The 27,876-nt window shown below is 55.6% G+C and overlaps 3 protein-coding genes and 1 long non-coding RNA gene across 19 annotated transcripts; 2 read left to right on the top strand and 2 right to left on the bottom strand.

Moving 5' to 3' along the window:
* The first annotated feature begins 157 nt into the window (after positions 1–157).
* MRPL55 (mitochondrial ribosomal protein L55) lies at positions 158–2,805 on the top strand. Of its 9 annotated transcripts, none has more exons than XM_055373589.2 (6): positions 158–341; positions 469–535; positions 1,017–1,050; positions 1,173–1,256; positions 1,623–1,824; positions 2,574–2,805. In XM_055373589.2, the coding sequence occupies exons 4-6, from the start codon at positions 1,231–1,233 to the stop codon at positions 2,730–2,732; spliced, it is 387 nt and encodes a 128-aa protein (XP_055229564.1). In that variant the 5' UTR covers positions 158–341; positions 469–535; positions 1,017–1,050; positions 1,173–1,230; the 3' UTR covers positions 2,733–2,805. The 9 variants fall into 9 exon arrangements, with proteins under 9 accessions (XP_055229564.1, XP_018887015.1, XP_018887032.1 ...); XM_019031470.4 differs by having other exon boundaries at positions 1,017–1,054; XM_019031487.4 differs by having other exon boundaries at positions 1,017–1,054; positions 1,170–1,256.
* On the bottom strand, positions 2,386–4,512 carry LOC129529223 (uncharacterized). Its single transcript, XR_008674686.2, has 2 exons — positions 3,758–4,512; positions 2,386–2,936 (listed from the first exon to the last, which is right to left on the bottom strand). It is a non-coding gene; the product is annotated as an uncharacterized lncRNA (long non-coding RNA).
* A 1,044-nt stretch (positions 4,513–5,556) lies between these two features.
* Positions 5,557–8,795, top strand: C1H1orf35 (chromosome 1 C1orf35 homolog). 4 transcript variants are annotated; one of them, XM_055373568.2, is made up of 8 exons: positions 5,557–6,082; positions 6,453–6,603; positions 6,837–6,882; positions 6,965–7,047; positions 7,146–7,218; positions 7,363–7,444; positions 8,059–8,193; positions 8,274–8,795. In XM_055373568.2, the coding sequence occupies exons 2-8, from the start codon at positions 6,464–6,466 to the stop codon at positions 8,432–8,434; spliced, it is 720 nt and encodes a 239-aa protein (XP_055229543.1). In that variant the 5' UTR covers positions 5,557–6,082; positions 6,453–6,463; the 3' UTR covers positions 8,435–8,795. The 4 variants fall into 4 exon arrangements, with proteins under 4 accessions (XP_055229543.1, XP_055229547.1, XP_004028580.1 ...); XM_055373572.2 differs by having other exon boundaries at positions 7,363–7,448; XM_004028531.4 differs by having other exon boundaries at positions 6,074–6,375; positions 7,363–7,448.
* Positions 8,796–10,316: 1,521 nt separating this feature from the next.
* On the bottom strand, positions 10,317–26,898 carry ARF1 (ARF GTPase 1). Of its 5 annotated transcripts, none has more exons than XM_004028516.4 (5): positions 26,759–26,898; positions 12,273–12,457; positions 12,083–12,193; positions 11,820–11,944; positions 10,317–11,675 (listed from the first exon to the last, which is right to left on the bottom strand). In XM_004028516.4, exons 2-5 carry the CDS (start codon positions 12,418–12,420, stop codon positions 11,514–11,516), a joined length of 546 nt encoding a protein of 181 aa, XP_004028565.1. In that variant the 5' UTR covers positions 12,421–12,457; positions 26,759–26,898; the 3' UTR covers positions 10,317–11,513. The 5 variants fall into 5 exon arrangements, with proteins under 5 accessions (XP_004028565.1, XP_004028566.1, XP_063563471.1 ...); XM_004028517.4 differs by having other exon boundaries at positions 26,667–26,817; XM_063707401.1 differs by lacking the exon at positions 26,759–26,898 and adding an exon at positions 26,207–26,440.
* Between the last annotated feature and the right edge of the window lie 978 nt (positions 26,899–27,876).

Raw genomic sequence — 27,876 nt, 5'->3', positions numbered from 1 at the left:
CCCGCCTGGGTTCTTGTACCGCCACAGCGCCCCCGCAGGCCCCGCCCACCTAGGCTTCGTCCCGCCCCCGAGATTACATCACGCCGCGCCGGCCCCGCCCAACGGGGGGTATATCTTCGTGTCTCACCGCCCACTCTTGCCTCTCCCTGCCATGGAACACGTCATACCGCGCGACGCAGCGCCTGCCAGTGACGTCGTGGGCTGCAGCGCAGCAGCACCCAACGCAGTGAGTGTACCTTGACCTCCTGCGTGGCCTCGTCCCTGGCCTTAGTTTCCACCGGGCAGCGGGAGTCAGGACCGCCTGTCCTCAGACCCCTCCGCAGCGACTGTGGCGACCGCAGGTTGGCGCTTCGTGTGGGCCGGGAACAGAGGCGGGGGGCGCTGTACCCTCCCGGTGGAGTCGGGAGGGAGGGAGGCAGGGAAGGGGACAGGGGGCTGCACCTGTAATGAGCCCTTGTCCCCATGCAGTCTAGCAGGAAAGGAGAGGGAGCTTTCCCCGAAGACCCTCCTGGACCAGCCCCAGGCTCCTGTGCTGGTGAGGCCGAGGGAGAGGGATGTGGGCATAGGACACGTAGCAGGATTTCCATTTTAGAGGCAGCCGGACCTGTCTTCAGGTCTCTTCCTTGGTGAGAGACAGGGGTACGCCAGAGGAAGCTGGGCGCTCGGCCTCCGTGCAGCCTCATCTCCTGGAATCTGAGTATTGAAAACTGGGCTTTTACTTCGGACACCTCAGCACAGACTCCCATGGGAATCCAGGTCACAGCAAAGCAGCCCTGGGCCTCCATTCTCCTTTAAGCAAGCATGACAATCCTCACTTCACTGAGTTTTTATTAAAACTAGCAATGACCTTAGAAAGCAAGGCATGACCTCAGCTCCACTTTTGAGGCTGCAGTCCATTCAGAGAGGTTTCGCAGACGCGGTAACGGCCCAGAACAGACAGCCTGGGCCCTGCCGCAGGCTGACTCAGAATCTTTGGGAGTAGTGACCAACTTCTGCTTTTGGAAAAACTTCTACAGGCGGTTCTGAGAAGTCCAAGGGTTGCTGGGAGAGGTTGGTGAGTGGCGTGGTGATTACATGTGTCTTGGAAGCATCCTGGGCTGGGATTTGATAAGAAACCATTAGGTGGAAGAACCTTCCTTTTAAAAAAGATCTCTTCATTCTCTGCCTAGCAGGTTGCACGCCAGGGCCTGTACTGACCACCTCCACGTGCCACTGGGGCTGTAAGGAGGAATGGCGGCCGTGGGCAGCCTGCTTGGGTAAGCATGGACTTTTAGGTCCCTGGGGATTACTGTCAGGGGCCACCCCAGGGAACCCCTCTCTTCAGCAGGAAACCGCCATTCTAATCCTCCCTAGTCCTTGCTATTGTCCACTGTCCCCTGTGCTGGAAGCTTTGTGCCCTTGCTCAGCCTGGCAGCCTCTTCCTGGCTAGGGCGCCAGAACGGCTCTGACCACAGCCTGTGGCTCCTGAGGAAGCCCCGAGGCTCATCCTGCCCCTGGCACGGGTCACCAGCTCTGGTAGTGTCTCCTGTGGCCCGGCAGTGCCCAATCACAGCCAGCCTCAGTCATGTTGGCACTCTGCTGCAGCACTGTCGGGTGACCAGAGCTTGAATGTTTATCTGCAGCCGGCTGAGGCAGAGCACCGTGAAGGCCACCGGACCTGCACTCCGCCGCCTGCACGCATCCTCCTGGCGAGCTGACAGCAGCAGGGCCTCACTCACTCGTGTGCACCGCCAGGTTTATGCACGACTCTACCCCGTGCTGCTGGTGAAGCAGGATGGCTCCACCATCCACATCCGCTACAGGGAGCCACGGCGCATGCTGGCGGTAAGCTTCCCTCTCCAGGTGCTTCCAGGTGCCGGGCTAGGGTCGAGGCTGTGGTGGGGGTGCTGGTGACCAGTCGCCTTCGGATGGACATGTGGCTATGGTCACTGTACCACATGACAGGAGTCAGGGGAGCAGGTGGTTGTTGGAGGAGTGGAGGAAGGCTTAGATCCAAAACTGACTCTAAGCACCAAAATTAGATAGGACTAACCAGTAGTGTGTTTTTATTTTTTAAATTTATTTTTTTGAGACAGGGTCTTGCTCTGTCAACCAGGCTGGAGTGCAGAGGCACGATCTCAGTTCACTGCAGCCCTGACCCCCTGGGCTCATGCGGTCCTCCCACCCCAGCTTCCCAAGTAGCTGGGACTGCAGGTGCACACCACCATGCCTCACTAATTTTTTGAAAGATATTTTTGTAGAGATGGGGTCTCTCTGTGTTGCCCAGGCTAGTCTTGAACTCCTGGGCTCAAGCGATCCTCTCACCTAGGCCTCCCAAAGCACTGGGATTACAGGTATGAGTGAGCCATCATGCCTGGCCTTGTGTGTTTTTAAAAACATCAAATCTGGGGAAAACACAGAACAATTTATTTTAAAGATTGAAAGCTTTGAAGGGAGAGACCAATAAGAATGTTTGAAAATTAAGCTAGCATAGGATGGAAGACATAAGTTGAGAGGAAGGCCTTGGGCTGTCCCCCCAGTAGCTCTCAAGGTCCCTCGATCCACATGGACGAAACTTGGTCTGTCCCCTGCAGATGCCCATAGATCTGGACACCCTGTCTCCTGAGGAGCGCCGGGCCAGGCTGCGGAAGCGTGAGGCTCAGCTCCAGTCGAGGAAGGAGTACGAGCAGGAGCTCAGTGATGACTTGCATGTGGAGCGCTACCGACAGTTCTGGACCAGGACCAAGAAGTGACCGTGGCTCCAGCCACCCCGGGACATTGCTAAGATGGGAGGGCTATTCTTAAATCACTCGTTCTTGAAGCTGCCACCTGGAGTCTGTGTCTGTCTCCCCACTTGGTGTGTGCCCCAGACTGGCAGCTCATCCCCTGAAAGGCATCAGCTCAAGCACAGAGAGAGCTCAGTGGACTAGCACGGTGAGGGTTGGTGTAGATCAAACCTGTGGGTTTTGGACACTGCTCTGGGGCTGTGGTGCACGTGGACAACCATGTGGGCAGTACCCAACACCACCAAGCTCTAAGCTCTGCCCTCCCAGCCTCAGGGGCACCAAGGTGACTGCCCTTCTGACAGCACAGTGGCCCTTAGGTTGGTTCCTAGGAGGGGCTGGGTGTTCTGGGACTCAGGCATCAACCTTGGTGGGGCAGTCCTAGGACCATCTGGACCACAGCCTGCAGCTCCCTGCCCTGGCCCTGCATTCCCAGGCTGCCCCAGGGAAGGTCCTGCCCTGGGAGGGTCCCCAGAGGAGCAGCCAGCCCTGGTTGTCCTTGACTCTTAATGGGGTCTGCAGAGCACTGCAGTTACACACAGCCCAGGGAGATCCACGGACCCTGCTTCATCTGTCCAGAGGCTGATTTAACTCAGGACCAGCTCCAGCTAATGTGCAGGCACCTTCCACACGCACAACAGCCCAGGTTTTGGACAGCTCAGGGCCCAGACTGCTTCCTGTCCCTGTCCTGGGATGTTACTGGGTCCCACCTGGCAGGCTCTCTCTGACACCTGGAGTGCCCGACAAAGACTTCTTGCAGTCGTGTTCTGGGATAGCCAGGGAGGTATGGGAGTGTGTTCTGTCATGCCCCTGTGATGACAGTGCTTATAACTGAGGAGCCTGGGCAGTGTCCCCACCTCGCAGGCCCATTCCTTGCCCCTTAAGCTTGTTCCTGGCCCTCTGCTCATCCCGCTGGCCTTCAGCTCTGCTGAGAAGAGCCTGCAAGGGATGTCCTCTGGCCCTGCCCCTGTCTCTGTGACCGAGCAGTGCCTTACCTCACATGGATGGGCTGTGTGGCTGCCTGGGACTCTGCCTTGCAGGGTTACTTCCTGAGCAGCCTCCCTGGAGCCCCCGTCTCTGAAGTTGTGGCTCAATCCCTGTGGCATATAGAGCCAGCTGCCCGGCCACTCTGTGCACTCATTTGGCCCCCTCCTCCACTACCCAGCCTCCTCCCACTATAGTGGGTTCCCCTGGGATCTCCACTGCCCCTCCACTCCCTGACCGCCACCCTCCTGGGTCCAGCTTCGCTGCTGTCATAGAGGACACCACTGTGACCAGTGCCCCCAGCTGGGCCTCCACCCAGCAGGCACATGCGATGCAACCTCCACCCTGGTGACCCCTTCTCCTGTGGCCTACGGCTTGTCAGGCTAATGGGCTCAAAACTGACCAGGTCTTCCCCACAAACCTGGTCCTCATGTTGACAGGTGGCTGCTTCATCCTCACAGTTGCCCAGACCAGAGCCTCAGAGCCGTCCTGGACTCCTGCCCAATGTCCACCTGGCCCTGCTATCCCCTCTCCACCACACCTGACATCCAGTCAGTGGTCAGACTCCATAGCTGGGCCCTGCCCACATGGCCCAAGTCCACCCTGGCCTGGCAAGCTGCAATGGCACCCAGGAGATGATGCCCTACACCCCAGGGAGCCTTCCTGGGAGTTGGCCAGTCACCTTCTGTGTGCCTGGCTGTGGCCTGCTGCTCTGCCCTCGCCATGCACCTGCTCCATGATGCAAGCTCATGCAGCGCCTCACGAGGGAGATGGCAGCCAGTACTTGCTAAGTAGATAGATGAGCCAGACGTGTGGCTGTCTGCCAGCCTGCTCTAACAGCCTGACCCATGGACTGGGTCACTAAGAAACAAATTTCCCACAGGACAGTAGACCTGTTTCATCCAGTTCAACCTGTGGCTGGAATTGCCCCAAAAGTGGTGGCAGTAGAGTTCCCACAAGGGAGTGCCCCACACCATCCTGAGATGGGGCTGGTTAGGATTCTACAGATTGAGCATGCCAGGGTGATTCGCCCAGAGCATTTATTCGTGGGGCTTTTGTACAGAGTGCGCTGCAGCAGTTCTTGCAATAGGCAGCGAGAGAAATGAATGTTCTCTCTAGGTATGTCCGTGGGGAGGGGGTTGGTGAATGGAATTTATATGAGGGTTTAAGGAATCTGGCTCAGGCTGAGTCCAGTTTCTTTCTGTGTTTTGAGCAACAACCTAGTTACTGTCATCTGTGCCTGGGAACGTTCATGGCTATGGCTCGGGTTCAAGTCTGCAGAGGAAATTATACAGTTGGCGAAGTCACAGAGTGGCCAAGGGACTCTGTTTCTCAGTCAGCACTGGGAATGAAAGTGGAAAGGGGAGGCAGGGGTACGTCACAACCTCCAAAATCAGGGTGCCCAGCACGCTGAGGTTCTGGTAAGGGGTCTCTTCCAGACTGCAGACTTCCTTCCTGCTGCCTTCACACAGTGGAAAGCTGCACAAAGCTCTTGGGGTCCCTTTTATGAAGGCTGTGTCCTCATGACCTAGTCACCTCCGAAGCACCAACGCCTTGGGGTGATGATTTCACATGGGAGTTAGGGTGCACATTCAGTTTAACACGGCAGGGATAGGACCAGTGCTCTGAAGGTGTCTGGGTAGCTGCTGGTTCATCCAGAAGTTTACTGGGTAATACTCAGAAATTCCACAAATCATTAAGGTCATTACCTTGTTAAGCTCCCGATATGGAATCGCGACTAGCAGTGACCAATTGGCGGTGTTAACTAGGCGCATCTTGTGTGTTTTCTTTTTTCTTTTTTTATGAGACAGGGTCTGGCTCACTCGTTCAGGTTGGAGTGCAGTGGCGCGATGTCCTGGGCTCCAGATCCTCCCGCCTCAGCCTCAAAGCGTTGGGGCTACAGGGGCGCGCGCGCGCCCGGCCCATTTTAACTTCTTATTTTTGAGACAGTCTCGCTCCGTCGCCCAGGCGGGAGTGCAGTGGCGCGATCTCGGCTCACTGCAACCTCTGCCTCCCGGCTCAAGTGATTCTCGTGCCTCAGCCTCCTGAGTAGCTGGGATTACAGGTGTGCACCACCACACCCGGCTAATTTTTGTATTTGAGTAGAGACGGGGTTTCACCATGTTGGACAGGCTGGTTTCACCATGTTGGATAGGCTAGTCTCGAACTCCCGACCTCAAGCGATCCGCCCGCCTCGGCCTCCCAACTTGCTGGGATTACAGGCGAGAGCCACTCCGCCCAGCCCCGTTTTAACAATTTTTAAACTTCCAGTTCAGAGGCGTTCCCGCGCCCGGCAGGGTAGGCGCAGTGCGCAGGCGCTCAAAGCCGACGTGAAGGTGATGCGCGGGAGCACAGATCAGGGGCAGTGCGCTGCGCAGACGCGCGCGGCGAAGCCGAGTGGGGGCGGGAGTGACGTCACGGCGCGCGACGCGGAGGCGGGGTCGGGCTTGGGTCCGACGGTAGTGGGTAGCGGGTCTCGGGTTGCGGGTTGCAGGTTGCAAGCCGCAGGCCCCAGGCAACTGCCTTCCCGGCGCCATGTTCGGCTCCAGTCGCGGAGGCGTGCGCGGCGGGCAGGACCAGTTCAACTGGGAGGACGTGAAGACTGACAAGCAGCGGGAGAACTACCTGGGTGGGTGCGCGCGGTGGGCGGGCTCCGGGCTCCGGGATCCCGGGCGGGCGCTGGACTCACAGCGTCTACGTCCGCAGGCAACTCGCTGATGGCGCCGGTAGGCCGCTGGCAGAAGGGCCGCGACCTCACCTGGTACGCCAAGGGCCGGGCGCCATGCGCGGGCCCGAGCCGCGAGGAGGAACTGGCAGCCGTGCGGGAGGCGGAGCGCGAGGCGCTGCTGGCCGCCCTGTGAGTGTCCGCGGACAGCAGCGGTCGGTGCTTGGGACGGCGCTGCCGGGGCAGGGTGGGGCCGGGGACGGGGACTGGGGGTCGGGCTGGGTAGGGGCTGGGGGTCGGGCTGGGCGGGAGCGGGGCTGCGGGGACTCGCGCGGGCGGGACCTTGAGGACGAAGGCTGGAGTGGTGAGGACCTGTGGTGGGAGGAGGTCCATCCGTCCTGACGCCTACCCCGGCCCTCTCGCAGTGGCTACAAGAACGTGAAGAAGCAGCCCACGGGCCTGAGCAAGGAGGTAACTCCCCGGGGTGGGGGGCGCGTGGAGGGCCGTGGGTGTGGGGCCGACCCGAGCGCTCCCTGTGCTCTCGCACCTGCAGGACTTCGCGGAGGTCTGCAAGCGGGAAGGAGGCGACCCCGAGGAGAAGGGCGTGGACCGGCTGCTGGGGCTGGGGAGCGCCAGGTGCGGGCGGGTTTCCAGGGAGGGCAGCACTGGGCTTGATTGATTGCTCGGGTGAGGCGGACCCCTGCCGTACTGTCTTCATCGCCATGTCCCTGCAGTGGCTCCGTGGGCCGCGTGGCGATGTCCCGAGAGGACAAGGAGGCCGCCAAACTGGGGCTGTCTGTGTTCACGGTAATCCCCCGCCCCGCCTGACCGCAGCAGGGGCCAACAGGGGTGGGGCGGGGCGGGGGCACTGAACGGAGCTCCCGGGGGCGCTGCGGGGCGTGGTGTGGGGCCGGCCTGCAGACTCCTCCCCAGAGCTCGCTTTTCCCGCAGCATCACCGCGTAGAGAGCGGCGGGCCCGGGACCTCGGCAGCCTCGGCCAGGAGGAAGCCGCGGGCGGAGGATCAGACGGAAAGCAGGTGAGGCTGTGCCAACTGGGCGAGCTGTGCCCCGGGGTGGGGGGGTCTCGGGAGGACCGGAGCGGCTCCCACTCGGGCAGGTGGCAGCTTCTCTTGGCGCACCGGCCCGGCCGGTGGCCTGCCCTACTTTACTTCCTGTCCCACTTACTCCTAGGTTTTTCTCTAGGGGAGTTTCTCGGGTCACCCTTGAAGAGAGGTCCTAAGTACTGGCAGTGGTCGGGGGCTGTGCCGTGGGAGGGCACTCAGGACCTGGGGCGGGGCCTTTTCCTGCCGTGGGTGGCACCTCCAGGGCTTCTCCTGGGTGGTGAGCCTGGGCCTGACCCCAAGAGTGGCCTGGTGGGTGCAGGTAGGAAGGTGTCAACCTGCCAAGGGCACGGCTGGGGTGGGACAGGGGCGTGCTGTGGAGATGGGGATATTGCATCTGTTTATAACCCACGTAGCCACTGTCCACGTGACTACGTAACTGAGGAGTGGAATTTGTAGTTCGATTTAACTGATTTAAAGACGCACTTGTGGGTGGTGGCGTCATCTCCTGGATGGGGCCTGCTTGTGTTCACTCTCTTGGCTTGCAAGACTAGGGTCTGAGGCACACCTTGTATCCTCCTTGTAGTTGTGAGAGCCACAGGAAAAGCAAGAAGGAGAAGAAGAAAAAGAAAAAGAGGAAACACAAGAAAGAGAAGAAGAAGAAAGACAAAGAGCACAGGCGGCCAGCTGAGGCCACCTCTTCTCCCACATCTCCTGAGAGGTATGCCCTGGTCCATGTCTGCCTCTTGGGGGTGGGGGCCTGGTTGACTTCTTCTGAGTGACTGCCATTGGTCTCCCCAGGCCCAGGCACCACCACCATGACTCCGACTCCAACTCCCCCTGCTGTAAGAGGAGGAAGCGGGGACACAGTGGGGACAGGAGGAGCCCGTCTCGCAGGGGGCATGACAGAGGCTCTGAGGCCTGATGGCTGGACCCTGCTCACTGCTATTGTGGGACCCTGAACCCTCCCTTCACCTTGCTTGCCTCCTGCCTCGGAAGCTCCTCGGGTGTGGGTGAAACCCGAGGCTGCTCCTGTGGAAGTGGCTCTGGGCACCAGCCTGTGGGGCTAAAGACTTGACAGCTAGCTCTGGAGCAGCCAGCTTCCTGGAAAACCTCCAGGTTTCGCATACCAGGGATGGCCCCTGGCTTGCCCTGCGAAGGTGAACCTGCCCAGATGTATCAGTAGAGGCTGGACTCCCTCTGTGTCCTGCCCATGGCTGCAGCAGCCATGGGCCTATGAGCGGTCTAACTGGCCAAGTATGGTGACCTCTATTTTTCTTTATATTGACTCTTTGTATTTCAATAAATATATTTTAAAAGGAAGGTATATCATTCTTATTGGAAGGTCAGTATCAGGGGTTGAGATCCCACTGGAACGTCGGAGCTGGAGTCTGTCTCCCAGGAGTCTGAGACCTGGTGATTTTTTTTTTTTTTTTTCGCTTTTGTTGCCCAGGCTGGAGTGCAATGGTGTGATCTCAGCTCACTGCAACCTCCGCCTCGTGGGTTCAAGCGATTCTCCTGTCTCAACCTGAGTAGCTGGGATTACAGGCACCTGCCACTACGCCAGGCTAATTTTTGGTATTTTTTTAGTAGAGACGAGGTCTCACCGTGTTGGCCAGGCTGGTCTCGAACTCCTGACCTCAGGTGATTCGCCCGCCTTGGCCTCCCAAAGTGCTGGGATTACAGGTGTAAGCCCCGGTGTCCATCTGATTCTTAATGTCCTGGGGGAATGCAGTCCTCCCATGTGTGCCCAGAGCCCCCACCAAAACCCAGGGAGGGCTGAGGCCCTGGAAGCAAGTGCTCAGCTGGCAATGCGGGAACCTGGGGCAGAGAGCCCTATCCCTGTGACAGGTGAGGTCAAGGACTGCAGTCTGTGGAGGCACGGCCTCAACTGGGTGTGGGGGTTGGGGAGCTCCTCCAACTGCCTGCTGCCCCAACCCTCAGCTCCACTTCTCCAGGGACAGCGGGCTGGGTGTCCCTTCTGTCTGACCCTAAAAAGGATCAGGGCTGTTCAGGATGTGTGCGGCCACCAGGCTGCATGGCATAAAGACAGATGGCACCTGGGCTGCATCATGGTTCAATGCAGCGTTGCAGTGTTGGGATCAGAGGCATGAGCTCCCTCACCTGGCCTGTTTCTGATTTCAAGGGAAGTTACGCAGACCTTCCTCAGGGCCCTGGCCAAGGTGTAGCTTGTGGCTTTGACCTCTGCCCTCACCCTCGGGTGGCTACTGGAGTAGAGACTGTGCTGTCTTGGGTGCTGTCAAGGGGGATGAAGGTTGGGCCACCTAGCCAGGGCAGCCCTCTCTTTTGGGACTCTGCCCAACAGAAGGCAGACCTTAGACCTGCTGATGGCCCCATCCCAGAAACAGGTACCCCCAGACTGGCAGCCCCCTGCTGCAGGGCATCTTGAGGAGAGGTGGGGGCTGTGCCCACTCAGGCAGGGACCATTCCCCGGTTGGCACAAAGCCCTATGTATGCTAGCAGTGGCCCTGCCCCATAGCCAGCTATACAAAGTGGGGTTCAGCAGCAGGCTGATGGAGGGAAGGACGGAGGCTGAGGTCTTCCATGGTGCCTGCTGACCCCTTCCCTGTATGGCCCAGGTCTCACTGGCTGGGCCCGACAGGACTGCAAACGAGACCAAGGTCACTGTGGGCAACCATGCTGGAAGAGCCTCTCACACAGACACAGAGAAGTGCCTGCACACTCAGGAGGGAACATGGGGAGGGTGTGGACTCAGGTGGCGGCCCTAGGCAGTCACCTGTACTTCCTAGAGTAAAGCTGGCTGATCCACCCACCATCTCCTGGGGGCAGTATGCCTGTGTGGAAGCACTGGAGAGCCGGTGAAATAGTTAAAGAGATTTTATTCTAATAGCTATAATTACAGTGCTTGTTTGTCGAAATGAAAACTGAAAACAAGTATACAAAACAGTTGATTACTAATCGTGTATTGAAAGCGGTAAGAGGTTCCACGACACCAAATAGACCAGTTCTGAGGTTTCCCCAAGATAAATTTAACAGCTCCAGCTTCAGTGTTTATCAAAATACAAAAGAAAAAAGTAGAGGTTGTCTTTTTCGATGGCAAATCGGACCCTTGCAGGCTGAGGGAGAGAAAGCTACATCACACACAGAGGTGGGGTGCTCCCGAGGGGCTGTGGGTCTAGGTGGACCGCCTGCCCGGCTTGCACGCGCTCCTGCTGGTGAGGCCCCAGACATCCTGCCAAAGTGTCTGAGTGAGCACGAGTGTTAGGGACGACGGACCCACTCTGGACACACGGTGACCGAGGGACAGATGGGGCCCTGCGTCCCATAGGCTGCCTGAAGGTGGGTGGGGCGGCCTGCGGGAGAGTGGGGTGGCTGTGGGCTCCCAGCCTGGCCCCTGGGAACCGTGGGAGCACAGGGACAAGCACATGGCTATGGAATGCAGGGTGACCCAAGGACGAGCGAGTTGCGGGGATCTCTACTGTGACCATGCAGAATTGATCGCGGTCTGCTGCGCCACCACCACCTCATGTTCCCGAGGGGAACAGCTGGGCTGGCGACTGGCATCCAGGCCGTAACTGCAAATCTATGCTAGGCGGGGTCTCCCTTCTGTGTGTTCAAGTGTTCTCGACTTGGATTCTTAACTATTTTAAAAAATGCACTGAGTTTGGGTTAAAAACCAACCACCAAAATGGATTTCAACACAGCTCTAAAGCCAAGGGCGTGCCTGGCTCTCCCAACACAGCGACTCCTGGAGGCCAGGTGCCCATGGGCCTACATCCCCTCTCAGCACTGAACAGTGAGTTGATTTTTCTTTTTACAATAAAAAAAGCTGAGTAATATTGCATAGGAGTACCAGAAACTGCCTCATTGGAAACAAAAACTATTTACATTAAATAAAAAGCCTGGCCGCAGGCTGCGTCTGCCACATTTACAGCACGGTGCGATGCACACGGTGACCAAACCACGGAGGCAGCTTCTGGCACTCACACCACGAGCCGCACGTTTGCCACATGAGAGTAAAGCAGAGGGCAAGAGGAGTGAGAGGGAGGGGGGTCGCGTTCACTTCTGGTTCCGGAGCTGATTGGACAGCCAGTCCAGTCCTTCATAGAGCCCATCGCCGCTGGTGGCGCAGGTGGCCTGAATGTACCAGTTCCTGTGGCGTAGGGAGTGCAGCCCCAGCTTGTCTGTGATCTCGGCCGCATTCATGGCGTTGGGGAGGTCCTGGGGGAAGGAAGGGTTGGTGGGAAGGGCTGTCCGCAGGACAGAGAAAGGGGCCCCACCAGCCTCCAGTAACCCCTACCACCAGGCGCCCTGGAGGAACCCACACTGGCTCCTCACATTCCCCAGGCTGGCCCAGGCGCCTACCTGCTTGTTGGCGAACACGAGGAGGACAGCATCCCGGAGCTCGTCCTCGGCCAGCATCCTCATGAGCTCCTCACGGGCCTCGTTCACACGCTCTCTGTCATTGCTGTCCACCACGAAGATCAGGCCTGCCGGGCAGCCAGTGTCAAATGGTCATGGGAACACAGCCTCCCTGCCGCATCTATGGGCATCGATGCCCCATCTATGGGCTGGCCCCCCCTCTCAAGAAGCAGGAGTGCCCATGGGACCAAGCCCCAGCCACTTACCTTGTGTGTTCTGGAAGTAGTGGCGCCACAGGGGCCGGATCTTGTCCTGGCCACCCACGTCCCACACAGTGAAGCTGATGTTCTTGTACTCCACGGTTTCCACGTTGAAGCCTGGGTGCAGGATGCAGGGTGAGGCCTTGTACCTTGGCCCAGCCCAGCCCAGCCCACTCCCTGCTGGCCCCCACCTCACCTATGGTGGGAATGGTGGTCACGATCTCACCCAGCTTAAGCTTGTAGAGGATCGTGGTCTTCCCTGCAGCATCCAGGCCCACCATGAGGATGCGCATTTCTTTTTTGCCAAAAAGGCCCTTGAAGAGGTTGGCGAAGATGTTCCCCATGCTTGTGGACAGGTGGAAGGACACTGGCCAGGGACACCTGGAGAGACAAGGTGCTCCATGTCTGGTTCTGTGCTGCCCAGCAGTGGTTGCTCAGAACCCACCCACCCAGGGATGCACCACTGCCTCACCCCACCTCCTGGAAGCCTGCAGGGAAACAGGGAAAGAGCCCTGCCTCCCATGCCCCCCAAATCCACCTCAGGATGGGGGCTGAGGGAAAATGGCTGAGTCAGGAATTGAGAAACTGTTGCCCTCATCTTGGGAAGCCGTCCCCACAGCTGCATGGCTAGAAAGGCTGCCTCATCCCAGCCTATGCAGGAGGGGAGGCTGGCTGCCTGAGGACTGGCTTCCAGGTGCATGCAAGGCTCCTCTACACCCCAACACAGAACCTTCCAGGGCCAGAGAGCACCACTCACTGTGCCTGCCCACACTCACAAGGACCAGAGCACACAGGGCCACGCCAGACACAACAGGACACCTTCAGGGACACACTCCCATGAGGACACAGCCTCAATGGGGCATGCCCGCCATGTCTGCCCCACACCGCAATGGTAGGGGTTCCCTCAGCAGAACACAAATATTGGGGACAGCAATTAAGTCAGCTGGCACCCACCATCAGAGCCCTGCGGAGACTCCAGCAGGAAGGGCCTCCACTGCCCAGACGCCTCTGTGAGAACACTGAAGTTGTTAGGCTTTGGCCTCACTGGCCAGTGGGCAATTTCACGCATCAGGTGATTTTATCCCGAACAGGGACTTCAGAAAAAACTGGTCACTTTCTGAAACAATGACTGCTTCTTCACTGCACCCGCAAGCGGGGCTTACCCCAAGTGAGGAAGGCTTCTGCCTTCAAGAAGACATGCCAGGAGCCTGTGAGCACACCCACCCCTCATCAGACCTCCTCCACCAGGGGTTCCACACACAGGTGGCTTTTGGCTGAATCATGGCCATGACTGTCCGCTGGTGACTCTCTCATCCAGTCACCCCAGCACGCTACTGCAAGGAAATGCCTCTTCTCCATTTCTCAACATCGGCAAGAGCCCACACATGCCTGTGTGTTTCAGTGGGTGTGAACTGGCCGCCCGTGTTGATTTAACACTGCCATCATCCCAGATGAGCCACAGAACCCCTTCAAGCTGGATCAGTGTCCTTTGGACACTTTGCTCTTGGTTTTGAACATGTCACCTATTCTGAAATTTAAATGAGTTCTGAAATTTATAAGGACCTTCACTGTAGTGTTCCCTTTTTGGGGACAGCCAGGTTTTCTAAGCCCAGAGGAAGACCACCACCCATGGAGCACAGAAGAGACTGAATACCTGCCCTCTCAGTCCACTCCTGCAACCACTACCAATGAAGACACCAAAATGACACACACGCCTTGAAGGGCAGAGAGAAAAGGGAGGAAGACCTTGGATGTGATGATTGACCAGGCAGAGAAAACTGGACCGCCTGGGACCCAAGGGATGAAGCTGGGACTGCCTAGGGCAGCAATGTCCAATCTTGGCTACCCTGGGCCACAATGGAAGAAGAATTGTCTTGGACCACACACAAAATATACTAACACAACAGCTGGTGAACCAAACCAAAACAAAAACCCCCAAAATCTCAATGTTTTATTAGAAATTTGTGTTGGGTCGGGTTCAAAGCCATCCTGGGCCACACGCGGCCTAAGGGTTGGACAAGCTTGGTCTAGGGGAGCAGCTGCAGCAGGGCTTAGGCCTGCGCTGAGCCATGACAACACACTTGAGCCATGAAATTCCAGAATAATTCCTGAGAGTTCTATATGCCCCAGCAGATCCACACACAAGCAACTGGAGCTCCGCCCACCCCCACCCCCCACCAAGAGACAGGCCTGTCTGCCTTTGAAAGGCCACCAACATAAGAGACCCAAATATAAAAGGAATCTGCAAGGAGGCAACCAAGACAGGAGACAGAAGACAGAAGACTATTTTAACAAAGGACAAGGAGAGAAACCTGATAGATACACAAATAGCTGAAAAGGAAAATTCAAAATGAAGGTGCTCAGAAGGCAGAACAAAAACAAACAGAATGAAAAAGGAAGATGAGGAGTAACTTAAGATATCAACCAACAGAAACCCTAAAAAGAAAGAACGTACGAAATTACGGGGTGAAATTTTTCCGTGTTCCAGAGTGGGGACCCAGGAATCTGGGCTTCGGCCTCAAAGGGCCGAAGCGCAAAGCCAAGGACCTAGATGAGACCCAATAAAGGTGCAAGGTGGACTCCAGAATGCACAGGGGCAAATCACACCTCTGATGCCCCAGAGAATGGAAGACTCTGAAACACTGCTTTCGAAACCCTTTAATTCTATACCCAGCCAAAGTATCCAACAAGTGTTAGGGGAGAATGAAAATAACTCCCAAACTGCAGGGCCTCAGACCTCTCACATGCTCCCTCCCTAAGAAGCTCCCCCAGGGAACCAGGGAGAGGATGCGAGCCCACAGCAACGTGGAGAGAGAGCAGCAGCCTAGCCAACCCCACATGGAGAGAGAGCAGCAGCCTAGCCAACCCCCTCAGACTGGAGCAGGAAGTGGACACCTGCAAGAATGGGGCACGCCACCTACGTATTCTTATTATGGGGTCGGGCAACTCTACGCAATGTGGAAAAACTAATGACAGGTTCGGATGAAAAACCCAAGCATGAAACGGAACGAAAAGAGGGCCTTTTATGAGGTACTCCAGGAAAACATATGGTGGAGGATACTCAGGGAGTCCTGATGTTGTTATTGCTGGGGGGTTGGAAAGCTGAGGTGAGGGTATGTGGTGTCAAAGGCTTGTTAACTGTACAAGTTAACAAGTCTAGGAGGAATAAACCTAGGAAACCAAGTCAGCAGGGACTCAGGAATAAGGGTCGCCTGCCAGTTGGGCAGAGGCAGCACCAGACCGCCACGACCACTGAAGCACGGCACTTGGGAGAATTGACAGTAACACCCAGCCACTCAGGGGAAGGGGTGTCACGCCGTCACCAACCCCCTCGACCCCAGCACTGTCCATGATCCACACATGCCTGCTGCCTCCTCATGCCCGGGGCAGTGCCACCAACCATGCCCAGGAGACCATGCAGCCTGCAGGCAGTGGGGTTTGTGATGCCAGTAATCCCAGGCCCTCCCCATTGGTGGCTTTTTTTTTTTTTTTTTTTTTTGAGACAGAGTCTCACTGTGTCATCCAGGCTGGAGTGCAGTGGCTTGATCTCAGCTCACTGCAACCTCCCAGGCGCAATCTCGGCTCACTGCAACCTCTGCCTCCCAGGTTCAAGATTCTCCTGCCTCAGCTTCCCGAGTAGCTGGGACTACAGGCACGTGCCACCACGCTGAGCTAATTTTTATTTTTAGTAGAGACGGGGTTTCACCATGTTGGTCAGGGCTGGCCTCGAACCCCTGACCTCAGATGATCAGCCCACCTCGGCCTCCCAAAGTGCTGGGATTACAGGAGTGAGCCACCATGCCCGGATTTTTTTTTTTTAACAGACCAAAGCGTTAAGAGTCCCCAAAGGAGGGAAGCCACCCTGCAATGGAATGGCAGAACCAGGAGGGGTGAACCTGAAGTCTCAGGTGTCAAGACATCGGCACACAGACAGCTTGGTCTCTCCTACCGACAAGCACATCTGTGGCCCTGCTGCACATATGGGCAGAGGGTGGCTGGCACGTCCTGCCTCGGCATGTTCCAGCATCCCCACAGGACCCTAGACCTGGCAGCCCCTACATCATTTACTGCTTCTGGGACAGATGGAGACCCAATAGAGTTTCTTAAGAGGGAGAAAGGGTCCACAGCAACCCCCACCCTCAATTCCAGGGCCTCCTGGTACGGGTCCTAACTTGTGTCATGCCCAGGCCAGGTGCCGTCACCCTTTCTTCCACCAGAGTCCCTGCACACAAGCCAAAACCCGCTTTTCAGGTTCATCGGAATTATCCTGTGGTAGGAGCAAACCTGACTTTCTCAGAGCCTTCCTGCTTGTACACAACGGGACCCCTCACACTTTGAGAAGGGGGCTGCCCAGCAGGAGGATGCCAGGAGCCACCAGTGGCTACTTCTCTCTCCTGACCACTCTGTGGGCTCCAACTCTGGGGAAAAAAAGTCTTTTAGGAAGAATGTTTATTTCTTCAGTGAGGACCACAGACCAATGGTAAAGGTGGCCTTCAGGCATTACACCAAAGAACGGGACAGTCAACTCTGGCAGCTACATTCCCCGACACCTCACTGTGCCTGAACAGGGGCAGGGAGAAAATGTAGCTCTGTGAGTTCACATCCGTTTTGTGTCCATGAATGGATCCAACCAAACTGGTCCAGATGCACATGGGGTCCAGATGCGTCTGTGGCCTGTACCCAGACCACCAGCCAGTACTGTCCTTAGTCCCTTGCAGATCTCAGGGATACTTTGGCATGAGTCGGGGAAGGGAACAGGCGCAGGCGGAAGGTTGATCATCTCCCCCAACCTGTCAGAGCTGGTGTATGTAACAGAATCTCTAAGTGACCTGAACTGACAGGAACCAACAGAAAGACAGAGATACCTCCAACCTCTAGCACAGGACAAACAAGCTCTAGGTCCAAGATTCTGTTCTGCTGACTGACATCCACGAATGGGGCTCACATGATGTGCTCTGCTTACATGGAAAGCCAGTGACATCGAGAGTTCTCTTTTTGAGACAGGGCCTCACTCTGTCACCCAGGTTGGAATTCAGTGGTTCGATCACAGCCCATTGCAGCCTTGCGCTCCTGGGCTCAAGCGAACCTCCCACCTCAGCCTCCCAAGTGGCAGGGAATGCAAGGGCAAGCCACCATGCCTAGCTGATTTTTAATATTTTCTATAGACAGGGTCTCGCTATCCTGCCCAGGCTGATCTTGAACTCTTGGGCTCCAGTGATCCTCCTGCCCTGACCTCCACAGTAGTTGGGACTATGTGTGTGAGCCAATGCACCCCACCCAGAGTTTTTTTTAAAATGCTTTTATTAAAGTCAAGTTCACTGACAGATAAATTACACACATCTTTATAGTTCATAATCTCAGTTTTACTATCTAATCTGAGGAAACTGAACAAAGCTGATGACTTCCTGAAGGGACTCATGTACATTACATAACATTTTAAGAATTTCTGAGGAATAACAGCCTTTCAACAGTCATACATATAGTGTAGATGATCAATTTCGTGAATGCCTGTGTTCATTTCCCACACGAAGATTTTCATTTTAAGGGAGTCCTTAAAATGAAATGCAATATGGCCATTTATTCTCACCTGCACAAGCTGCTTCTTGTTTACCACACCAGCCAAATAAAGCCTATGGTCATCACTCTACCCGCCAGCCAAATGCTCCATTTCTGTAGGCCTGACATTTTTCTGTGACTGAGCACTGCATTACATTTTGTCACTATTTTACCAAAACTCACGTAAAGGGAAAACTAAATGTGCCGATACTGGTGACAGGCAGACACATCTCACAGGCTGGCACAATTGTGACACAGGTGCGAATCAAAAGGCATGCTCAGAGGGGAAGACACATGACCAAGACACTCCACGCACCCAATCATGTTGAAGAGACTTGCAATCATGCAGATTGAGACAAAAGGACGGCACACACATTCTAGAACTCTTATTCTGGCCTGCATCTGAAGGCGAGTTCCACTGAGAGTCTGCTGTTTTTTTACACAAGTTTCAGGATGTTTTTAGAGGAGCTCATTAGGCGTTACAACTCAACACAGTGACCCCACAGCCATTAGCAGATGAGGGCTGCGAGGCACAAGGGTCCCCTCTAACACATCTGCTGCTGGCCTTGAGTTAAGGGAGGGCATTATCTATCAGGTCTGACTTTCAGGTGGGGCAATCAGTGAAATTCAGTTTAGATCACTGTTTGTCAGCTTAAAATTCAAGGTGATATCTTAAATCAGTTTGTGTACTGACAGCCAGAAATGAATTCCATTTTTGTGATTCCACCTCATGGACTGAGTTCTGGGACTATAGCTAATGTGAACACCAAAGAACCGTTGCCCACTAGCTAATGTAAACACCAAAGAACCATTACCTGCTTATTTGTGTATTTCTTGCTTCTTGGTATTTGTGAAGTGTTACTTCAAAGCACCTCACCAAACATAAGTCCTTCTGAAATCTGCAGATGCACAGCTCTAACCACACACCAGGTGGACTCCCAGGGCTGCTGAAGGCAGTGTCTCATGACCTCTGACCACAGCTACAACGAAGGACTTGCACTGGCTGTGCACATGGCATCATGGCAAATGCTCTCCAGTCCTTTGTGCTGCCCCAGCCCTGCTCTCTCAGTGATGGGACTCTGGTCTGTCACTGAGCACAAGGCCCTCTAGAATAAAACCCGTTTCCTGGCCTCCCTGCAGCTGTGCACACCCTGTGAGTCAGCTTTGTCCATGGATGCTTACACAAGGACATGGAAGGGGCAGCAGAGCCTGGGGCCTACCAGTATTTCTACTCTGGCAGGCAGGGTGCAGTTGGCCTCTACCTGGCCCCCAGTGCAGTGGCTGATGGACTGGCCACTGGGAAAACCAAGACCAAAAACGCAAACCCACATTAGCCCACAACACTGAAACTCACAACACAAGCTGAGAATAAGGAACCTGCAGGGATTTAACACTGCAATGAGGAACAGCTAAGAAACACAGCACCCCTACCCCCACCTCTCCCTGCAGGTGACAGCCGCCGGGAGAGTACTTCAACCAGCCCCGTGCCCAGGGCCAAAGAACCAGCAGTTGGAGGTCAGTTTGGTGCCCACAGGGGAGACCCTGTCTCCACAGGGCTTCTGACCAGAACCCCAACTCCTAGGTGAGGTCCCAACGCCCTGGATCATGGCCCAGTCCAATTCTGCCAGGCGCCTATGCTGTGCCCAAGGGCTCTTCCAACTTGAGGGGAGGCACTCCCAGGGGCCTGGGCCCTTGTGCTTCACTCTCTCCCATGCATGCTAAACAGCGAATGACTGTGCGATGGCACAGCACCAAGCCAAGAGGGCAGGACGAGTGTCCACATCCCAACCATCTGCTAGCAGTGCGTTCCCCTGTACCTCACATGGAGGCCGCTGGTTCCAGCAATGACCAGAGGCTGAGTCCACAGTGCCCATCTCAGCATGGTCAGCGCACACATGGCGGAGCTATCTGATGTGACAATGCTACCCTGGTTTTCAGGGGAGTGGCAAGAACCCAGGAAGAGAGGGTGATACTCAGTTTTGCCAGTTCACTTCCTGAACTACACACTCACCACAGACATGCTGGGCACTGAGCTACTGCCAGGCACTGTTCTGGATGAACATAGGCCCACTCTTGTGTGGGGCTGGCGGATCCAGGGCCCTGAAGGCCCCTTTCTACACCACTTGAAAAAAAAGGGGGAACTGGAACAGCACACTGCTGGTGTTGCTGTCATAAACTGGGAGAGCAAGTTGCTCCTTCCTCCAACCACTAGAAGGGGGTGGGGCCCTTGTAGCTTCTCCGCGCCAGGTTAAAGAAAATTAATGCAATGGCTGCACCAGTGATTGAGCCAATGCCTAAAACTTGATTTCTGCCTTCAAGAAACTTTCATTTTAAAAATGTGGGCTGAGGGGAAACACCACACAAAGACTTGCTCTTCCAGAGAAATCAAAAGTGAAGTGCAACAACGGGAGTGGGAACCATCACCAGGTTTCCCCCAGCTTTGGGACGAGCACCACCTTGCCACCCCACCCCACTCTGGTCAGTCAGACATGTAAAGAGACGGGGATGCCCCCCACAGGCCCTGGGAGGCCACCGCCCTTGCAGGAAATCCTCGCTTCTGGAGGCACTCCAGACCTAGGTGAGAGAAAGGCACACCCCGGGGACACTCTGGGGACCTCCCTTCAAGTGACCTAGGTCTCACACACACGCTGGCATCTGCCCTGCTCGCCAGGTGATGGCGGCCCCTACACAGCGACCCCACATTTCTCTTCAAGACTTTAGACCTTCCTCCCAATTCCTGCCCCTTGACAGCCAGCTTTGCAGCCAAAACCCCCCTCCCAAACCCAAGAGGCATTCTCCGCTGTGATGCGAGTAGCCTCCCTCCTGTTCCCCAGGCAAGAACCCCGTCTCCAGCCTCCTCCTGCGTGTTCTCAGCACACCAGTCAGCCAGGTGACCCGATGTTCTGCTCAGAGCTGCCCCACGGCTGCCGCCCAATCAGGTCCTTGCAATAGGCTGCCTTGGTCCACAACATAATGCCCACACTGTGCTCTAAATGCTGCCTCTGGCAATCCAAAAGGAAGTAGAGACAGCATCCCAGCACTCGCACAAGACGGCAGAGAACCACTGCTCTGTCCCAACTATGATGCAGTGGGGAGTAAAGGAAAGTGACTTCACAACCACGCTAGAGGACCAAGAGTGGCGGCCAGAGAACCACCCTTACCAGGCTGCTCATGCACTGACACCACCAACCTCAAGGGCAAGCCGTGTCCATGAAGCAACTACTGTAGCTTTTCCTTCTGGAAACTGAATTCTTGCTGTGATTCTGAAGAGAACGATACACAGTCATCTTTGATTTATAAGGTGATTTTGTTCCTGGAACTTCAGAACACCTGTTAAAACTATGCACAAAAAAGTTTTTTTCATATTTATAACATGTCTGGGACATCAGACGACCTCCCCTACATGAAGGTCAGACAGGAAGTGTTCTTGCCACTGCCAAAGGTGCCAGTGCTGCCACCCAAAAATGCCACCACAGATTACCAAATTCCTTTTTCTGGGAACCGCAGACCCCCTCCGAGGGCCACTGCACACCCCAGCAGGCTTCCCACCCAGTATGCACCCTGCTCCTGACAGGTCTCCAAACTCTGCCAGCCAGCGCACTCACCTCAGGGATTCTGCCCTGATTGTCCCGGGCCACTCCTTCACATCTCTGCTCACATGGCACCTGTCAAATGACACTCAGCCCCTTCCGGATGGTCCTGGTATCTCCCTGCCTTCCCTCCACCAGTGTGGGCAGCTCTGTGTGGCACTCACCGTCACAGCCACTGCCCCCGTGGAGCCTCATGCTCATCAAGCAGGGCTTCCTTTGCCCAGAACAGGACTTCCTCCCCAGCCTCCCACCCTCTTCCGCTGGGCACTGCACAAGTGACTCACCACCAAGGAGAGGAGAAAACAATGGCAAAAGAATGTTTATCAGGCCCATAGGGCTCATGAAGATCAACTGTACACATCTGCAGATGTGCTTTCCCTAAAAATTAAGTTCGTCACGAAAAACCTATCGCATCAACAAGGAATTTCATGCTGTTTAAAAACTGTACTCATGTATGGGTCAGTCTGAACATTCTTTTGACTGTAAAAATGTGGGAAAATGGGGTTGTAGATGCTGTTAACTACTGAAGGCAAAAGTGTGGCAGCTCAGTGATGTCAGACACAAGAGGGAGGGAAGGATGTGTGTTCAAAATCTGTTTTCTAAACCTGCCCCCAGGTCCTCAGCTGATGAGTAGGTATAAATTTTTTTAAGAGCTAAGGGTCCTGCTCTGTTACTCAAGCTGGAGTGCAGTGGTTATGATCACAGCTCACTGCAACCTTGACCTCCTAGGTTCAAGTGATCCACTCTCCTGCCTCAGCCTCCCAAGTAGATTGCACTACACGGGTGTGAGCCACAGTGCCTGGCTAGTACAAATATTTTAAAGAAAATGTCACCACCAAAATTGCCAGAAGATGTATTCACAGTATTTTAAATATGAATCAATAAATTTGATTGGTGAGTGAGCAACTGCATTCCCATCTACAGAAGGTACAAAGCACAGGCACATCTAACTGCCTCCGTTCCCAATCCCCAGGATGAGTCTAGATGATAGCTAACAATAGTCTTCTTGGCCATTTGTACCTAAATCAAACCTATAAAATACTTAAAAGTTTCCCGCATAGCGTATATGGTACTGCAAAAATAACTTGCTGTATGACACAAATGGAAAGATGTCTCATGTCTAGCCATGCTACCACTGGAAGCCCTTTGGAAATGAATCTTTCTAGCTTGCTGGCATCCCTTCAGGGAGTAAAAACTATTTTAATACATTCTGCCTAGAAGGCTTCCAAAATATACTATTTTGAGGACATAGGAAAACCCAAACTCAGTTTCTCACACACTCTTATAACACAGGTCGCTTCTCACACCACATGAGCAGGGGTTTCTCCCCACATGCCAAGCAAGCAACCAGTTCTGCGTTCTGCAGCAGACACCAGCTAGGTGTCATTTAACTCAGTTCAATTCTGACACTGTCTACCTGGAGGCAATCACAAGCTCCAGGTTATTTTACCTGTGTTTCTGGACAACCATCTATAAATCAGGGTTCCCATAACTCCTTCCCCTTGGGTTCAATTAATTTGCTAGAGTGGCTCACAGAACTCAGAAAAACACTAAAGGTTACTGGTTTTTCATAAAGGATATTACAAAGGATACAGATGGAGAGATGCAGTGGGCGGTGTATGAGGGAAGAGACACGGCGCTACCTTTCCCTCCTGGGTGTGCCATTCTCCAGGAACCTCCATGAATTCAGCTTTCTGGAAGCTCTCTGAAAGCCCAGGCAGGCCTTTCGGGTATTTCCCATCAACAAGGAATTTCATGCTGTTTCTTTTTTTTCTTTTTTTGAGACAGAGTCTCGCTCTGTTGCCCAGGCTGGAGTGCAGTGGCGCGATCTCGGCTCACTGCAAGCTCCACCTCCCCCGGGTTCACGCCATTCTCCTGCCCCAGCCTCCCGGGTAGCTGGGACTACAGGCGCACACCACCACGCTTGGCCTATTTTTTTGTATTTTTAGTAGAGACGGGGTATCACCATGTTCGCCAGGATGGTCTCAATCTCCTGACCTCATGATCCACCCGCCTCAGCCTCCCAAAGTGCTGGGATTACAGGCGTGAGGCACTACGCCCAGCCTCATGCTGTTTCAAAACTGTACTTAAGTGTGGTTCAGTCTGAACATTCCTTTGTACAAATGTGGAAACACGGGGCTGTAGATGCTGTTAACTACTGAAGGCAAAAGTGTGACTTCATGGTATAGGTGTGATTGATTAAATTATTGGCTATTGGTGACCAGCTCAATCTTCAGTCCCTCTCCACTCTGGGAAAATTGGAGGGTGGGGCTGAAACCCTCTAATCCTGCCTTGGCCCTGTGACTAGCCCTACCCTGAAGTTTCGTAGGGGCTGCCCGTCACTGGTCAACTCATTAGGGTACAAAAAGACATCATCACTTTGGAGATTCCAAGTATTTTAGCCAGGAAATGGGAGGCAGGCCAGATATGTATTTTGCAATCCACAACTATAGACTTCTAACTTCCTGAAATGTTCACGGACTGAATCAACTCTCCTGTCCACTTCATGCTGTACACTAGCAGTGAGCCCTGGGCCTCAGGGGTGTGGGAGAATGTCTGCCTTCTAAACAGAATCATTTTCAATTGCTGTGCCTGTGAAAATCTGCCTGCCTTTTATGCTTTTCCTGTCTCTTCTCTTGTTGTCATTTAGGCTTCTCCTGTTATCAGGGCCTGTAAGAAGCACCACCCTTCCCAGTCTGTTGGCTGACAACCGGCTGCAAGCCCTTGTGTGAGAACCAGGAAACCAGGATTAGTCAAGGACATTATGGCTAATCAGCCAGCCTCACTATCTCCCCATCCCTGTAGGTGGCTGAGTGACAGGACCCTGGGGGAGGACCTGAGAGCCTCCTGGGAACAAAGAGCATCCAGGACATGTCTGTCAAGTCGCTAACCAGGTCATCTGACCCACCTGAGAATGTGAAACTACCTATCTGGACAGTGCAGCAGCTGCGCAGCTGTAAGGTAATAAGTGCAACTATGCCTTAGAGAGCTTGTAACAACCACAGGAGAATATGAACCTGAGGATGAAGGCAAGTCCTGGAATCCCATCATGAAGGGGCCAAATCTTTTCCAAAAGACCACTTCAGACGCTACGGGCAGAATGCCCCTACCAACCATCCACGCCAATGAGGAGCAGGCACAACACAGAAAACACAAGTTCTCATAATTTAAGATCCCCACTGCGAGGCCTTTTCGTGTTTATCTCCCAATTACCTTTGACAGTGCACTCTATTTCCTTTCACCCTCTTGAATTTATGGAGGTGAAAGGTCAAGTGGAGAGAATGCCTATGAGAGACAGTATGGGCCCGCCAGTCCAGGCTGGCTGCAGCCTCTTGCTCAGGAGAATGGTCACAGCTCAGGAAGAAGTGTGTAGGAAAGCTTGGTGGAGCCTGGCCTGTGAGTAACAGCAGGTTTAAATACACCAAGGAGACATTTAACTTGAAGAATCTAAAAAGAACTGCTTCAATTCTCTGAAACCATGGTCATATACTACTCCACGTGTGAACTTGCACAAGTTTTTTTCTCTTAGGTCTACTTCCATGATCACCGCAGCAGCTCAAAGTCCATATTAAATTCTACTGAAGTGAAAAATGAAAGGTCAAATGCATCTTCCTATAGTTTCAAGCCTGTCTGGTCCGTAGGGGCAGATGAGCAGTTGAAGATGTCTGAATGTCCTCTCCATATTGTGCAAGAGGTACAGCGCATAGCTAGACCACATGATGTACAAAACCAGAACTGTGAGGGGCACAGAACCAGTTTTTGCTTTTCACTCACAGTCATTGTGTGACTCAGCTGTTGTCCAAACCAACTGTTTCAAATCTTTTTCAACTAGCAAATCTGAAAATCTGCCTCACAGGCAACAACATATTCCTACTGCTGCAGTGATTTGGGTTTATTTTCAACAAGATACACCTGAAGACAAGTGACAGCTATTCTCCAGTATACCAACATGTGAAAACATGGACAACACACTATAACAATGTGTCCAATCAGATGTGTGACTAACATTTACACTACTCAATTCTTCTCAATTTTGGACCCAGCTAATAGTACGGCATTTCAGGACCTTATGGTTCTGGCTACCTAGGCAGTGCTGGTGAAAATTCAAATCGAATGAGGACACCATCCATGCGGTCACACGTGTTAGACAATGGCTAACGCAACAGCAGAGGGCCACAGGGGCCGCACACAACTGCACCGCGGCATCTCACACTCCTCCCAACACACTGCGGAAAACGCCAGAACCACCAGCCTTGCAACAGCCGGCAAAGAAAACTGCTGACCACTAGTTCTGAAACAAGAACTACAACTGCCCACTCCAACAGGGGCAGTGGCACCAACTCTACAGCTCTCAACTAGGCGGCGACTTCGGGGACCATCCAAAGCCTCCGACCTCCCTTCTTTTCCTGCCCGCGATTCCGAGTGCATTTCTGCTCAATTCCTGCAAAGCAGCAACTGGCTGCCTGGACTGAAAGGGAGTGCCAGGAGGTGCCGTCGGAATGGTTATTTAACACTCTAGGTGCGCACGGCTGCCCAGCCCCAATCTCACACGCCGTAACCACCCAGGCTGTGCTCCGAGAGAGCGCTGGGGCCGACCTCTGCGGCCTAGAGTCTGCGAGCAGGTCGTTCCGCAGGCAGGTTAAAGATTCAGGTAGGTTAAAGATTCACCAGCTCAGAAGAGGCCTTCTTATCTACTGCCGACAACGTCAAGGAAACCACCCTGGAGTTAAAGGGAAGATCGACCGGCCCTCTGGAGGCCACCGGGGTCCTGAGTGCTGACCCCAAATTGCGTCTCACTGGTGTGAAGGGAGGCACTCTGGGCTCCCCCGGAGGTCCACGCATTCCGTTCAGCAGACAGGGAAGGGCAACGGGGTTCCTGTCCACCTGCCCGCCCGCTCTCACCACCCCTAACCCGGTACCGTCCTTAGAGCAAACACGAACTGGATGGAGTCGGGAGGCGAAGGTGCAAGCCCCCACCACCTACATGACCTTGACGGCGTCTCGGGGCCGCCCGAGCCTCAGTTTCCCGGTCCCCGAGGCGGGGGTCCGCCCGGATGCCGCTCGCTCGCCTGTACTCGGGTGGGGGAGGCCCCACGACCCCCACCGGCCCCCGCGGCCGCTAACCCCAACCGTCCACGCGCGGGCGGCCTCGGGAAACGAGAAAGGCAGAAGTGAGGGAAGCAGGAAGCCCAGGTTTCCTGGAGAAGAGCCCGGCGTCCAAGCGGACTTCCGGGCGACGGGCGGGGGCAGGGACAGGCAGAGGAGGACAAGCGGCCGCGAGCGACTTCGGGAACCTGTGAGGGGTGAGAGGAGCTCACCGACCCGCCCGTCCGCCCAGCCCCGACTCCGGCCGTGCCCCAGCCTCAGCCCGGCCCGTCTGCGTCCGCCCCCGGCCCGGCCCTGTCGCCGCCGCCGCCGCGGGGGTCGACGTGCCCTTCGCGAACCTCAAGTCGCCCCGAGGCCAGTCCCCAGCCCCCGCCGGCTCCAACGTCTCTGCGGCCCACACCGGCCCGCGCCCCTCGCCCCTCGCCCTCACCTCAGACGCTGCTGCTCCGAGCCAGGCGTTGGTTTTGCTCCCACAAGATGGCGGCTCTGACGGCGGCCACGTCAGCGCCTGCGGGCGCGGAGCACGCCGGGTAAGGGGCGGAGACGCCGGGAACTCCGCCCACCGTGCGCCCGCGACGCAGGCGCGCTGGCTCCGGTAGGGCTGCAGGGGGCGGGGCCGGGGACACCCCGCCCCGGGCCGCGGTCTTAGCTCGCGCGCACCCTAGGGGCTCGCACCCGTCTGCGCCTGCGCCTGTGAGTCTTCAGCGAAGACACCCTGTGGCTCACTCCCGCCCGTTTGGCGTATTTGGAGACTGAGGGCCGGGGGGCTCCTGCAGCAACTGGAGCTGCGGGGCTGGTTGCCACCCTCCTCCTCCCACACCCGGCAGTCACCGGGAGGCCTCGGGGACTGCGTGAGGACGGGGGTGCGAGGCGCCCCTCGCCGGGGTTGGGGTCCCTGGCTCCCAGGCTGCGCGGGTCCGCGTGCCCCGGCCCTTTGGAAACCTGTGGCATTCGCGGGGCCACGGCGGAAGGTCCGAAGGCGGGAGGCTTGCTGTGTCCCCGCACTGGCCTCGGCGCCCCGGCGGCCGCAGTGACGCGCGGGCTCATACCTGGGCCCGGAGCAGACGCCGGGGAGCTGGCCACAGATGAAGCAAAGGAGGAGGTGGCCTGGGGAGGCCGGGGCCGTGGGGGTGGGGCCCAGGGTTGGGGACGGCCGCCCAGAAGGGAGGTCACAGTGGTCTCTAATGAGCTGGCCTTTAAGCTGAGATCCAGTTGAGGCGGAGGAGATCCCGCTCTCAAGGCACCTGAACAGAGGACCGTTGCAGTCCCTCTGTGTTCCGTGTGCTGGAGGCCTGGCTCTGCCCACCACCCTCAGGTCTTGTTGCCTCTTCCCTTGTGCTGCTGTGAGGGGTTGGGCTTGTGGGAAAGTGTCCCTGCAGCACAGTGCCCTGGGTATTGTGGAGGTCGGGAATCAAGCTGATTTGTCCAGGCCGAGGCCCGGGGGCAGGGCCTGAGGGGTGGGATCACTGGGCCTGGCCCAGGCCTCCTGCGCCCCTTTGCTGCCCCCATCACCTACGTTGCTTGCCCCTTCGGCAGGGCGTCCTCACT

The sequence above is a fragment of the Gorilla gorilla genome, chromosome 1, assembly GCF_029281585.2.
Source record: "Gorilla gorilla gorilla isolate KB3781 chromosome 1, NHGRI_mGorGor1-v2.1_pri, whole genome shotgun sequence".
In the NCBI taxonomy this organism is placed as follows: domain Eukaryota; kingdom Metazoa; phylum Chordata; class Mammalia; order Primates; family Hominidae; genus Gorilla; species Gorilla gorilla.
This window is presented reverse-complemented; position numbering and strand designations above follow the sequence as displayed.